The 15,293-nt window shown below is 43.7% G+C and overlaps 1 protein-coding gene across 2 annotated transcripts in view; it reads right to left on the reverse strand.

Annotated features, from left to right (window-relative positions):
• Nucleotides 1-15,293, reverse strand: part of GLP1R (glucagon like peptide 1 receptor) — a 187,189-nt gene that overhangs the window by 11,236 nt on the left and 160,660 nt on the right. For both annotated transcript variants that reach the window (XM_077342038.1, XM_077342030.1), the window contains 2 exons: nt 13,759-13,897; nt 11,045-11,086 (listed from right to left, as the gene is read on the reverse strand). In XM_077342038.1, coding sequence (XP_077198153.1) covers nt 11,045-11,086; nt 13,759-13,897 — 181 coding nt within the window. The remainder of the gene's footprint in view (nt 1-11,044; nt 11,087-13,758; nt 13,898-15,293) is intronic.

The following is a 15,293-nucleotide window of genomic DNA, read 5'->3' on the forward strand; positions in this document are numbered from 1 at the left end:
TGGCGGAGCGTAGAGCTCTTCTGGGGGTATAGGCAGGGAGGCGGTCTCTCAGATACACTGGGCCCAGACCGCGTATGGCCTTAAAGGTGATTACCAAAACCTTAAGCTTAATCCGGAATTCAACTGGGAGCCAACCAAGTTCTTGAAGTACCGGCCGGATATGTGATCTCCATGATGTCTTAGTGAGAATCCTGGCCGCGGCATTCTGCACCAGTTGTAGTTTCTGGATCAAGGATAAGGGTAGGCCTGCATAGAGCGAGTTGCAGAAGTCCAGTCTGGAGGTGACCATCGCATGGATCACTGTGGCTAGGTGCTCGGGTTCCAGGTAGGGCGCTAGTAGTTTGGCTTGGTGGAGGTGGTAAAATGCCAGCCGTGCTACCTTCGTGACCTGGGCTTCCATTGTAAGGGAAGCATCCAGGATCACGCCCAGGTTCCTGGCGAAGTGAGTCGCTAGGAGCTGCACACCATCCAGGATGGGCAGGCGTGCTTCCTCCCATGGTCCCTTCCTACCCAAACACAGGACCTCCGTCTTTGCAGGATTGAGCTTCAGACGACTCTGCTTGATCCATTTTGTCACTGCTTCCAGGCATTTGGCTAAAGATTCTGGGGGGGAGTCAGGGCAGTCATCCATCAGGAGGAAGAGCTGGGTGTCATCTGCATATTGGTGGCAACCCAGCCCAAACCTCCGCACCAGCTGAGCAAGAGGGCGCATGAAGATATTAAATAGGATAGGAGAGAGCACTGCTCCTTGTGGGACTCCACATGTGAGCTGGTGACGGCTAGATTCTCTCCTATTGCTACCCTCTGTCTGCGACACTGTAGGAAGGAGATCAGCCATTTGAGGGCTGTCCCCCGTATCCCAGCGTCGGCAAGGTGGTGAGCTAGGAGCTCATGATCGACTGTGTCAAACGCTGCTGACAGGTCTAATAGTATCAGCAGCGCTGACCCGCCTTGGTCCAGTTGGCGGCGGAGGTCATCCATCAGGGTGACTAGCGCTGTCTCCACCCCGTGGCCAGGCCGGAAGCCCGACTGAAATGGATCAAGGCCTGAAGTTTCTTCCAGGACTGCTGATATTTGGCCCGCAGCAGCCCTTTCAACCAACTTCCCCAGAAACGCCAGATGCGAGACGGGGCGGTAGTTGTCAGGCTCCTGCAGAGCTAAGGATGGTTTTTTGAACAACGGGCGTACCACTGCCTCTTTTAATCCCTCCGGGAATTCTCCTGTTGAAAGGGAGAGGTTGATTATTTCCCGGAGGGGAGCTCCTATTCTTAGGTCTGTTGTTTTTAGGAGCCACGCTGGAGGCTCCTAAAGGGCAAGTGGTTGGCCTCGTTGTTGCTAGCATCCTGTCCACTTCATCTAATGAGAGTCATCTGAAGTAACTCATTGTTCTCTCCAAAGACGGCCAAGGAGCCTCCAGTTCACTTTCTGTGTCCAAAGTTGGAGGGAGGTCATGGCGGAGAGTCGAGATTTTGTCTGCGAAGTGACTCGCAAATGCCTCACAGCTAATGTCCAATTGGCTATTGTTTTGGCGCCCTTCATCAAGGGCGGTGAGAGATCGGACTACCCTAAATAGTTGTGCTGGGCGTGAGTGCGCAGATGCGATGCTAGTCGAGTAAAAGTTGCGTTTCACTGACTTCACCGCCATCTCATAGGCTCTTAACTGCATTCTATAAGATGCTCTCGATTCTTCGTTGCGAGTCTTCCTCCAAACTCGCTCTAGTCGTCTCAGTTCCCGTTTCTTCTCGCGGAGCTCCTCGGTGTACCATGGGGCCCGCTTGAGATGGGGACGGAGAGGACATCTGGGAGCTATCTCGTCAATGGCAGCCAGCAATCTTTCATGCCAGTCACTGACCAGTCCATCTAGAGAAGTGCAGGGAGGCATTGGGTCCCGCAGAGCATTCAGGAATCCAATCGGATCCATAAGTCTCCGTGGGCGAGCTGAAATTTGCTCGACGCCCAAGTGAGGGGGAGGTGGCAGCTTAAGCCGGGTCTTCAGGGTATAGTGGTCCGACCATGGCACGGCAGTAGTCGTGACCGGATCCACACTCAACCCTGCTCCAAAAATCTGATCCAGGGTGTGACCTGCCTGGTGGGTAGGGCCAACAACAAATTGCGAGAGCCCTAGTGTCGCCATGGCCGACACCAGGTCCAGCCCATTGCCAGAGGGTGGCAATTCCGCATGGACATTAAAGTCCCCCAGGATTAATAGTCTAGGAGACTGTAATGTCCAGGCAGCCGCCACCTCTAGCAGGGCTGGCAGGGCATCTGGAGGTTCATTGGGCGCGCGATACACCACCCAGATGGCCACGCTCTCGGTTGTACCCCACCCGAGGCCAACACATTCAATTCCTGGAATTTTCGGCGCAGAGAGAGCCCTGAAGGAGATGTTGTCACGGATCAGGATTGCCACACCCCCTCCCCACCCCACAGTCCGTGACTGATGGTGGACGGAGAACCCAGCCGGGGTTAGCTCTTTAAGGGCGACTGTTTCGCCGTCCCTGGTCCAGGTTTCCGTCAGGCACGCCAGGTCTACCCCCTGCTCTGCGAAATACGCTTGCAGGGTGGAGGCTTTGTTGTTGATGGACCTGGCGTTGCACAGCATCAGTGTCGGAGGTGGGTTGTTCACCTTTGCCTCCACCCTAGTGGCCTGAGAGATGGGGCGGAGGTTAGAAGGAGTTCGAGCATGGTCATTTCTCAAACCCCTTCTATTGTCCAGCCTCCTCCCACCGCTGTCCCTGCCTCTTCCCCTTATTATTGGAATCCCTGACCCCCTTGGGTACCCCCTTGTTGTTATTATGCCCTTATTTATAATTTATTATAATTATTTCTGGATATTACTGTGCATGTAAAAATACAGGGAATTATTAGCATAGATTCTCGGGTTACGGTTAGGGTTAGCTTAGAGTTTGTAGTTTTATTGGTAGTGGCAGGGGCGGGGAAGAATTTGGAACATGGTTAGGAAAGGCTATGGGATGTTTAAATATTTTTTACATTATTGTGCATGTAAAAATAGATGGATTTATATTAGTGTACATTCTCAGGTTAGGGTTAGTTTAGGCATGGGTCCATTTAGGGAGTTAGTAGTTTTACTGGGAGTGTTAATAGTGTGGACCAATTGGTGATGTGGTTAGGAAAGGGTATATGATGTATTATTATTTTTGGACATTATTGTGCACATAAAAATAGAGGGATTTTTCTTAGTGTAAATTCTCATATTAGGGTTAGGGTTAATTTAGGAATGGGTCCATTTATGGAGTTTGTAGGTTTACTGATAGTGGTAGGGGAGGGGGAGAATTTATCACATGGTTAGGAAAGGTTGTGGGATGTACAACTATTTTTTGACATTATTGTGCATGTAAAATAGAGAGATTTATATTAGCGTAGATTCTCAGATTAGGGTTAGGGTTAGTTTAGGCATGGCTCCATTCGGTGAGTTAGTAGGTTTATTCGGAATATTAAGGGTTCAGAAGAATTTGTGACATGGTTAGGAAAGTCTATGTGATGTTTATATTTATTTTGACATAATTGTGCATGTAAAAATAGAAGGATTTATATTACCATGAAGTCTCACATTAGAGTTAGCAAAGGCATGGCTCCGTTTGGAAAGTTAGTAGGTTTATTAAGAACATTAGGGCTGGGGAAGAATTTATCACATAGTTAGAAAAGGCCACGGGATGTTTTAGGCATGGGTCCGTTTGGGGAGTTTGTAGGTTTATTTGTAGTGGTAGGGGAGGGTAAGAATTTGTGACATGGTTAGGAAAGGCTATAGGATGGATAAGTATTTTTTGACATATGTAAAAATAGAAGTATTTGTATAATCATAAATTCTCAGATTACGGTTAGCTTTAGCATAGGCATCGCTCCGTTTGGGGAGTTAGGTTTCTTGGGAGTGTTAGGGGTGGGGAGGAATTTGTGACATGGTTAGCAAAGGTTATGGAATGTATCAATATTTTTGGACAGTATTATTCATTTCATGTAAAAATAGAGGGTTTTGTATTAGAAGAAGAAGAAGAAGAGTTGGTTCTTATATGCCACTTTTCCCTACCCGAAGGAGGCTCAAAGCAGCTTACAGTTGCTTTCCCATTCCTCTCCCCACAACAGACACTCTGTGAGGTGGGTGAGGCTGAGAGAGCCTTGATATCACTGCTCGGTCAGAACAGTTTTATCAGTGCCATGGTGAGCCCAAGGTCACCCAGCTGGCTGCATGTGGGGGAGCGCAGAATCGAACCCGGCATGCCAGATTAGAAATCCACACTCCTAACTACTACACCAAACTGGCTCTCAGGATATATGTCCCCCCCCCCCACACACACAGTCAGATGCCTTACATTTGTATCACTATCCCAACTACGACTGCAACAAGAATGTCTAAGTTTCGCAGGGCCTGTAAAATGGCACTCTTTCATCAGGTCTTTGGTTGAGGCTGGGGTTAGGAATAACTGGGGCCCTTCCTCTGGCCAATGCAGTACCATCATGCAGACCCCCCATCCTGTGACAATTGGCTGATAAAGGGAGTGGAAGGGGGACTGCCATTTTCTTGTGGTTTATGTTTTTAAGGGTGTTGGCTTTATTGGGTTTTTAAATCTGTTTTATGTAACCCACCATGAGTCTAAGGAAAGTGGTACAATAGAAATTGCATAAATGAATGAATTAATGAAATTCCAGTGAAGTCTGGTTTCTGTATTCCCCATAGGTTTTGGCATTTGATTAAAAATTACTAGATGCAATGCTGTTGACTACGATTGATAACTTTGATAGTCTGTCTGCAGTAGTAGAAAAAAGCAAAAGTCCAGTAGCACCTTAAAGACTAAAAACATATCTGGCAGGGAAGGAGATTTTGTGAGTCACTGTTTAGTTCTTCAGAAGCTGCTGCTTGTACAATCTGGCATTCTCTCTAATTGATGAAATATACAGTAAAATGGTTAGAACACATACCCTACTATTGAGTTAGGATAAAGTGAGGAAGTTTTCATTTCTCAAAAATATCACCCTTCAGTTCTATGTTATTTCTGATGTTATTTAGATACAACACACGCTTAGATACTGAACTGAGATTTTAGAATAGGGCTGCATTCAGACATAAGCAAACCTGAGTCTGTAACTGGCACAAACCTGGTTTACTGTCAATTTTGCATAGCCTCTTCATTTAGGAGTTTTCCACTAACTCTGGCTTGTCATGATGTCCAACTGGTAGAGAAAAACTGTTTCTTGTTTTTCGAGTAACTGGGATTCTTATTGAGAATTAAACCTAAGTGTTAGTGGGGAAATTAGTGGGGAAATAACATATGAGTGTTGACTTTTGGACTTTATGGATAACTGGAGTTAATTAAAAGCTCCTTACTTCAATCTCCACATGTTTGACAAGTGGATGTAGTTTGTGCTTATCACAAATAAGCTGAAGGTTGTTTATGAGATCTAAACTGAGCCTAGCAAACAGATATATGTAGGAAACCAATATTAAATTTGAAGTATATGGTACAGGTCAATGTGGTATGGAAAAATTAAGATTTCATTAGGTAAAGGAACTGGACGAGAGAGGATACCCAAACAGAACTTTTTATAAAATGGTTCTTTAAAGTACAGTACTATTAACAGAAATGAACAGATATTATGAAAAGCAATAAAATAATTAAACCAATATAATATAATACACAAAGGGATTTATAATTTAACCCAAAGGCACCTTCCTGGGTTTGCATATCACTATTATTTGATTTTGGATTCCCATCTTAAGAATAAAAAACTTAGCAAAAAGCAGTTTTCTAGAGACTGATTGATACAAGAGACAGTGTGCTGGAAAGTCTGGTAAGAGTTGGCAATTGTTTGGTAGTTTTCAGTAAAACATCCTATTGAAGTTGGTTTTTGAAAAAAAACCCTTTAATTTTATGCAGAGTAAATTCTGCCTTGTTGCAATGAAAAATTCTGTTTTTTATAAAGTACATGATACTCCTTTATTTTTTTGTTAAGTACATAATACTACTAAATAAAAAAATCACAAAAAATATTTTACTATGAAAACCATTGTGAATGGACAAAGAATTTTAATATCTACTTATATACTATTTGATTTTTAAAAGACTCTGTGATAGATAGAACATATGTTTAACAGTTATAATGACAATATTTGGATAATATAGTCTAATTTTTTGCTCTATTCCAATTAAGGTAGTACCTATTATATTTCACAGTTCATTGAATGAAACAGAAGCAGTATCATTGTCACTTATCCAATAATGAGATTACTTTCACACTGTTAAATTGGGTCAGAATAATGAGTTTAAATCCAATTATGTAACACCTGTTCATAGCCACTGTGTGAGGCCAAAAAAACTTTTCAGATACAAACCACCAAATGTAATTTTTTAAAGAGCTGAAATACAATATATTCTTTAATACACAGTAACATGCCTCATCAAATAACCAAAAGTCTGTAGTCATAAATTATTTGCTCACAAGTTAATAGATCACTGTGGGGAAGCATTCAGTCTTCCTGTTTTCCTGGCCACAAGCTCCTTTAACTGTACACAAAGACCTATGTGCATAGGCACTGTACAATTTCTCTTCCTCTCCTCTTAAGAGTGCAGTTCCTGCTGCCTCATAAACATATTTAAAACACTCAAGAAACAGAAAAAATCTGATGGTCTGCAGTATAAAAAGTGTTTGCAAAATTGCAACATGCCTCTGTCAATCTTGGCACTTATCCTTAAAACTAGAACATGAATTCCAAGTAATGTGTACCTCAACCCATAACCCATCCAATAGTACATAAAGCAGGAGACAAGGAGTCTGAGTGTACAAATGTTGCTTTGAGCCTTTCCATATCTGTGGGTCTGCTTCCCTGTGGGTCTGCCTAATGACACATTTCCTTCAGAATGCTGGGGAAAGATAATGGAAATGCATGCCTCTTCGTTATTCGTGATAGGGATAAACCTGGTTGTTTGTAAGATGTGGCTCTACCTCTGTTTTGACCTAAGTAAAAAGAGGAAAAAGTAAAAAGTTCTCACACAAAAAATATCTTTGCTCTTAGTTTTTCAGTTTCACAGCAAATGGTCCTTAATGCTATTAAGAAGTCTTGTTAATGCTTGGGTCTGTGCCTCTTGAGATATTGTCATTTTCCAAATACAAAACATCTACTTCATTTTTATCCTACTATTCCTTCAACAGGCTTAAGAGTTCTCTCTTCCCTAGTTCTATTTACATATACTGAATTTCAGTGGCTAATTGTTCACTTGACCTTAACCAGATGCACATTGTGATCTGATCTATCACTGTATCAGGAAAATTAGAAACCTCAGTGAAAGCCATTCATCACATCAACTAGAATTAGCTTCCTATATAAAAATGATGCTACTTAATACAGCATCCTGTTAATGGATAACGCTGAAAATGCTCATCAGTACAAAAAAAGAAACATTTCAATTAAGAAGAAAAATTAATTATGTGGCCCCTTATGCATCAGAGTCTGGTGTGTCAACTGTTTGATAAGAAAACCAGGGTTTAAAAAAAATTCATAGCACTGTATTTATCAGCCATCAGAAACTACAATGGACTGGAAGGCACATCTTCTCCCCATTGGGGGGGAGGGGAGAGAGACCTGTTCATCTTTAGTATATAGCTTTAAGAATGCTCTCTGAAACATTGACCTTCTGGTTGAATAGGAGGTCCTTAGAGTTTTAGCATCCAAGGTCTCCCCCAATCATGGGACATAATGATTCTGTCTTCTGTCTAAATATCTCTGTGTATGCATGTCCACACATTCCACATAGATTCTAGTCTTTTGTAATATAACATGATTTCTGAATCCATCTCACTAAACTAAAATAAAATTGCTGAATTCTATGAAAGTCAGTGACAATAAAAATAGGATCTAAACGCATGGGCATTTTTATACCTGACAATGTGATAGGGGTGTATGGGTGTAAATGCAATTATATAATTACTAACAGGGGACACAGAAGAACTCATCTGAGGAAAGCCTCTTATTCTCTCCTCTGCCTGGTCTTCCTTCTCATGCTGTATTAATTTTTCATCTCCCCTCACACAGCAGTCTTACATCCTCGACTGCTAGCTTCTCTCTCCAACCCCCTTCGTGCTCCGTTTTTCTTTCTTCCCTTTGCACTATTTGTATGTCCCCCCATGTCTTTTCCTGCTTGTTTATCCTTTCCCACCTAACTTACATCCCGTCTCAAAATGAAGCAAATATAACTGTTTTGTTGTCTGAGGTTGCCTGTGTGTGCTAAATATCATCAAGTTGCTTCCAACTTATGGAGCCCTTATGAATCAATGACCTCCAAAATGTCCTATCATTAACAGCCTTGCTCAAGTCTTGCAAACTGGAGGTCACGGCTTCCTTTATTAAGTCAATCTATCACATGTTGGGTCTCCCTCTTTTCTATTTCTCTTAACTTTTCCTAGAATTATTGTCTTGTCTCTTAAGATTTTTCTGCCTACTTAATTTGAGAAACATTGTCTTTTCCATACCTAGCCCTACTGGGACAAATTTTTGATTAGCAGTCTGATGCCAGATTTAGAACCAGATATAAATTCTCAGTAAGAGTTACATTCTCTCTCTGTTCCAAATACTATCCCTTCTTCCCTAACAGTCATGAGATTTAAGTTCCCCTTTCCTCCCATTTCTGGGCCAACTATGGATTCTGTTGGTATAAACAATCACTTAGCTACCTTACAGAAGTCCTGGTGGAGTTGACACAGGTGCTGAGTCTTCCAGACTGATATTCCTGGAGGAACTTCAACATCTGTGCTGAGGTTGTCTCATCAGTATGCCTATGTATTAATTAAACATGTGTGTTCTATGTTTCATTTGATTTGCTATTCCATATTGGTCTATCTTATCATGGTCAAGTCATTAGTTCAATGGAGCTCTGCATTTTGCTGCAAGTGCTCTTTGTGGGGGCCAGTGCTGGCTTTCTAAGTGCTTTGAATATTAGGAATTAAAATCCACTAACATCCCAGTCTTGAACTTCTGGTTGATTCCAGGGGGGCTATGGAAACCCTGAACTGGTGTCTTGAGGCAGTTTTCGAATGGATGTGGGCTAAGCTGACATTTAACCCTATCAAGACAGAAGTGCTTGGAAGGTCTGACTCAGGATTTAAGGCAACGGTTCTCACCTGCCATAACACCATGACCCCAACTGTGGTGGTGGCGCGCACTTGTGTGCAGGTGCACGCACAGGCACTCAACAATATAGAGGTGGCATGGAGGCAGCCAGTGCCATGGCTCTCTCCCAGAATACCAAAACTTAAGGGCATCCAATGAAGCTGATGGGCAGTAGGTTTAGGGTGGACAAAAGGAAATATTATTTTACACAGAGAGTAATTATAATGTCGAATTTTCTTCCAGAGGATGTAGTGATGGCCACAGGAATAATCAGTTTTAAAGGGGGATTAGATAGATTTATGCAGAATTAGTCTATCAATGACTACTAGCCATGGTGACTGAGGGGAACCTCCATTACACTTCTGAATCCCAAAGCCAGGAGGCAACATCAGGAGGAAGTCTTGGCCTCTATGCTCTGTTGTTAGCTGCCAAATTGGTTGGCTGCTGTATGAGACAGGATGACAGACTAGATGGACCATTGGTCTGATCTATCAGGGCTCTTCTTATGTTCTTATGATATAAATTCTGCTGGAAAATGATCCTATATATGTTTACTCAAAGTAAGTCTCAGATAGTGATACAGCAGTACAGAAGGTGAATGCAGTCTTGGGCTTCTATCAACACAGTCATTGGCCAGACTGCACCTGGAGTGGTGTGTGCAGTTCTGGAGGCATCTGTCATGCCATCTCCTGTTCTAAACAGGAGCGCTGATCAACTCTGGTCTCAATGTTTAATTTGTTCTTCTTTCCCTGCTTGGTCATCCAATCTCTGTACCATGTTGCTCCTTTCAGGAATGCCTTTGAAGTTCCCCGGCTTAGCTCATCTTTGGAAGTGTGGAGCTTCCCAGCCCTCGCTAGATTTATGGTAGTGGGGGCAGACGTCTCCTCTCTGGTCTTCAGTTCCCAGGAAAGTGTATGGGAACGTCTCTTTCCCACGCTTTGTCTCTAGGGCCACCTCCCCCCACTTGATATAAGCTCTATTCCCTCTTTGTTCCCTGTCTTTGCCAATTGCTCTACTCTGTGTAACTCCTTAAGATGTTTGCTCTGCTGATTCTCTTATTAAAGACTTTAGTACTTTTGACTGAATGGCATCTACGTGGTCTTGTCAACAAATGGATTTATCCGCAGGCCGCCTTCCTGGGATTCCTGACAGCATCATTTTTAAAAGGACACAGACAAAATTGAGAGGATGCAGAGGAGATCAATGAGGATGATCTGGGGCCTGGAGACCAAGCATTATGAGGAAAGGCTGAGAGACTTGGGAATGTTTAACCTGAGAAAAGGAGGTTGAGAGGGGACACGATTTCTTTCTTTTGAAAGGTTGTCACTTAGGGCAGGGAACTGTTCCTGTTGGCAGCATAGGACCTGTAGGACTTGGTTTAAACTACATGTAGAATGTACTGGCTAGATATCAGGAAAAAATTTTCACAGTCAGAATAGTTCAGCAGGTAAAGAGCTGGTGAACTCACCCTCAATGGAAGTCTTTAAGCAGCAGCTGGACAGGTAATTATCAAGGATGTTTTAGGCTGATCCTGCATTGTACACGGGTTGGACTAGATGGCCTGTATGACCCCTTCCAAGTCTATATGATTCAAGTTCAGTGAGATTCACTTACAAGTAATGATGAATATAATGCACCACAATCCTATACACATTTACTTTGTATAAAAGTCCCTCTGATTTCAAATGGCTCATTCCCAAGTAAGTGAATGAATAAGATTCTATGACTATAGTTACAACTTATGCGTATTTACCTAGTTATAATAGTGCTTTGCATTCTAGCCTGGTTCTAAGTCTCTGAATTTGGATACAAGTAAGTGGTTCTGCACCCTCAAGTATTGAGCCTGTGCTAAGGAAAAAGAGAATTTTAAAACTTGCATCTATACTAAAAAAAATGTCAATACAGGTCTCTTCTCATGCATCTTACCTCATTGTTGACAAAACAGTAGAGGACTGCAACCAGAAGACCCTGGAAGAAAGAAATCAGACCACAAAGCAGGGTTATGAGAGCTGCACAGCCAACACCAACTGGCTGAGGGTCCCTGATCCCAAGGAAGTACGCTTGGTCTCAACCAGAGCCAGGGACTTCTCGGCCCTGGCTCCCACCTGGTAGAATGAGTTCCCAGAAGAGGTCAGGGCCCTGACAGAACGTCCACGGGGCCTGGAAGACAGAGCTCTTCTACCAGGCTTATAGTTTGCCAGTGCAAAGTACACCCAAATCAGCTGATTGGGCCTTCCCCCCCCCCCCAACACACACACAACTGTCCGGAATTTAACATCTATCGGTGCTGATACTTTTTAAGCCATTAATGTTATATTTTACTGTTTTATTCTTGTAACAAATGTTTTAGATAGACAGTTAGTCCGAGATGGGAAATATAAAAACCAAAATAATAAATAAAGAAATAAACTTTACCAGCCAGATGAGAAGGGAAGGATAACATACCTTGGATCCCATAGTAAATCTCAGCTAATGGGATGCACTTCTAACAAAAGATTGGGACTGCCTCCCCACCTTCCAGTGCAGACTGAAATACTCCCCAAATGAATTGGCCTTTTAGCAGACAATTACCATGGACTATTCAAGATCCACTCTATCATGAGGCAGGAAAAGGACAGTGAAAGCTTTATTCATAGAATCATAGAATCATAGAGTTGGAAGGGTCCTCATGGGTCATCTAGTCCAACCCCCTGCACTATGCAGGACACTCACATCCCAATCGCTTATCTACTGTAACCTGCCACCCCTTTGCCTTCACAGAATCAGCCTCTCTTACCTCTCAAGATGATGATGAAGAAGAGTTGGGTTTTATACCCTGCTTTTCACTACCAAAGGGGTCGCAAAGCAGCTTACAATCACTTTCCCCTCCTTTTTCCACAACTGACATCCTGTGAGGTAGATGGGGCTGAGACAGCTTTGACAGGACTGCTATGTGAGAACAGAACTATCAGGACTGAGACTAGCCCAAAGTCACTCAGCTGGCTCACCAGATTAGAAGCACTCTTAACCAAGCTGGCACCAAGCTACACCACTATACCAAGTCTTGCTGACTCAGGACTAGAAACAAAAAGGACAGAAATGACAATTTGATTCATTCTATTGGGAATTCACTTAGCTCCCTTTTGCATAAAAATGGGAAAAGCAATACAACCTGCAACAAAACATTGGCATCATCATCATAAAAAATAACAGCACCAGCAAATAAAAATAGATGAATATCCAATGATCATGTCTTTTGCCATTTATTATGTTTATATGGCAGTTACAATGAAAGTTTCTATGAAAGTCTGCATAAGATTAGTGCTGTACTGCCACGGTGAAAGATCAAGCACAGCAGCCCTTTCCTATTTTTGCGATATTTTAATTTACACTTGTTTGCAAGTAGCAAGGATTCTTTAAGAATTGCCAAGGAATATGGTGCAAGCAGTCATACTTGTTAATGTAATTTTTGGTCTTCTAGGAATCAGAGGATCCTATTATTGGTCAGATAACCTGTTTTCCAAATAAATAAGACTATAAGCTGAATGGCTCTAAGATGCAGGGTGGCTTCCCTTCCAACCAACCAAGAAAATCTTTAAACAGCCCCACGGTGCTGTGCACCGCAGACTGAATAAAAGAGTAAGGGCTGTCTGGGAGGAGTTAGGGCAGGCCCTGTCCGGGATAAAAACTCGGAGGGGCCAATCAGGAGTCGCGAAGATTGGCCCCTCCGAGTGTCCATCCCGGCCCAAGCAGCCAATGGGGAGCCGTGCAAAGCACGGCTCCCCATTGGCTGCTTCGCCCAGCCAGGGAATCACCGCATAGACTGGACTGCCAGCCGATGCGGTGAGTCCTCTGGGGAGCCGCGCCGCCTTCTCCCGGCCGCTGGAGCAGCTGGGAGAAGGCTCCAGAGAGCCGATGGTGGGGAGGGGGCCGCGCCGCCTTCTTTCGTCTTCGGGGAGGGTGGGGCAGCGGGAGCCAGCCTCGCCGGGCGAGGCCACTCCCGGGGGTGAGAGAATGCCGTTTTTGCCTTCGGGGAGGGTGGGGGGCGGGAGCCGGACATCTCGCTCCCGGGGGCGAGAGAATGCCGTTTTTGGCTTCGGGGAGGGGGGGGGTTGGGAGTCGGACTTCTCTCGCCCCCAGGAGCGGCCTCGCCGTGGCGAAGCCACTCCCAGGGCCAAGAGAACGCCATTTTTGTCTTCGGGGAGGGGGGGGCAGGAGCCAGCCTTCTCTCGGCCCCAGGAACTGCGGTGAGGCTGCTCCCGCGGCCTAGAGAAGACCCGCTCCTAGCACCCATTTTATTCAAAAATAAAATGGGCTTTATCTCTAGTATTATATAATGTGGTTTGTTGGCCCTATATCATCGCTACAATTAATCCCCAGCCACTTGACGAATACAAGGCTCAGGTTTTGCAAAGGGACTACTGGGTCATCTGTGTGGCAGCTGGGAAAAACACACACACACAAATACAGTATAAATGAATGGCAAAATGGAGCCAGTTGCAGCTTCCTCTTTTCTAAATTATTAATACTAGAATAGACTGGTACACAATCTCCTGTGTACCATAATTGGAGTAACTCTTGGGATGAAATAATAGAGCCTTGCATCACTGTCAGTGTTCACTAGAAATACTGCCATGGAACACATGATGGTCAGGTGCTACCTGAAAGGAGGAGGAGGAGAGTTCGAAGAAGAGCTTCATGAAACGCAGCATTCCTTTGGCATGTTCATCCGTAACAAAAGCAAAGATGATCTCATGTGTCCCCAGCAGCGGGATCAGAGTCAGTGTCGATTTGGCCAATCTAGAGAAGCAAACCAAGAGCAAAGATACCAAGGTAAGAGGCAGTATTAAATGTATTACTCATATCAGAGCCCTTGTGAACTGGTTGCAGATCAAATGATTACTCGTTTCATTATCTTCAGCAAGTCACAAGCCACAATTTCCTTCTCATGCACAAAATGCACAGCAGTGACATTTCTTAGATTTACTAATGTGCGTGCTTGTACACTTTTATTTTCCAGATATCACTTGCAATCTCCTGTGTACTATGATTCCTTTTCTATGTAAACTTCCAATTTAATCTCTTTAATACAGCTCTATTTCCCTGTTCCACAAATTTTGGTTTCTTGGATTTTAGTTTCCTCATTTGTAAAACAAGGAGTACTTACTTGCTTAACTATAATTTAATGCACTAGAGATGCTTATGCTCACACAGCAAAATCAGTAACATAACTCTAGAAATGCGGGGGGAAATCCCCCGGCCAAATGCTGCAATACTCTGCACTGAAGTTACCTGTAGGGAGCAAAAGATTGCAGTATTTTTTACCAGTTCCACAGTTGTCTCCTCTATAGGAATGAAGCGTACTCCAATAAGATTAAGACTTTCCACAAAGATGAACTCACAAACTAGGCAGTCATTAGGGGCTGGTTCTGGTGAAAGTTCAATTGGCATTTCATAATGTTCTAGCTACTTATTTACAAATTTATGGACCACCCCATTGGACCTGCCATCTCGTGGTGGTTTGCAACATTTAATAAATACACAGGGATTACACTCATTAAAACAGTTAAAAACCAAACAACAATTGGTGACATCTCAATTGTTGTTCTTGTTAGGAAGCAGGTGGGAAGAGCTATCTAGATTGTAGCGGGAGAGGCCCTCAATGTTAATATTGTTTGGACTCATGGAAGAGCTCCACCTTGCAGGCCCAACAGAACTGTGCTCGTTCTGTTAGAGTCCTGATGTTCTCGGGGAGTCATTCCACCAGGCAGGGGCCAGGGCTGAAAAGGCCCTGGTCCTTGTCAAAGTTAGTCATACTTCTTTAGTGCTGGAGACAACCTGGCAATTTGTGGTCACTGAAAGTAGTACCCTCTGGGCAATATATTCAGAAAGGCAGTCCCTCAGATATGCCAGGCTCAGACTGCATATGGTCTTAAAGGTTAGAACCAGAATTTTCAAGCTAACCCGGAACTCTACTGGGAGCCAATGTAGCTGCTGCAATGCTGGTCTTATATGGGCCCTCCATGGTGTTCTAGTGAGGACCCGTGCAGCAGCATTTTGGACCAGTTGTAATTTCTGGATTAAGATCAATGGTAGACTCCCTAATTAAGTTACAGTAATCCAGTCTTGAGGTGACCAATGCATGGATCACTGTGGTGAAGTTTTCAGGGGCCAGATAGAGCGCTAGTAGCTTGGC

The sequence above is a fragment of the Paroedura picta genome, chromosome 1 (genome assembly GCF_049243985.1).
Source record: "Paroedura picta isolate Pp20150507F chromosome 1, Ppicta_v3.0, whole genome shotgun sequence".
Taxonomy (NCBI): domain Eukaryota; kingdom Metazoa; phylum Chordata; class Lepidosauria; order Squamata; family Gekkonidae; genus Paroedura; species Paroedura picta.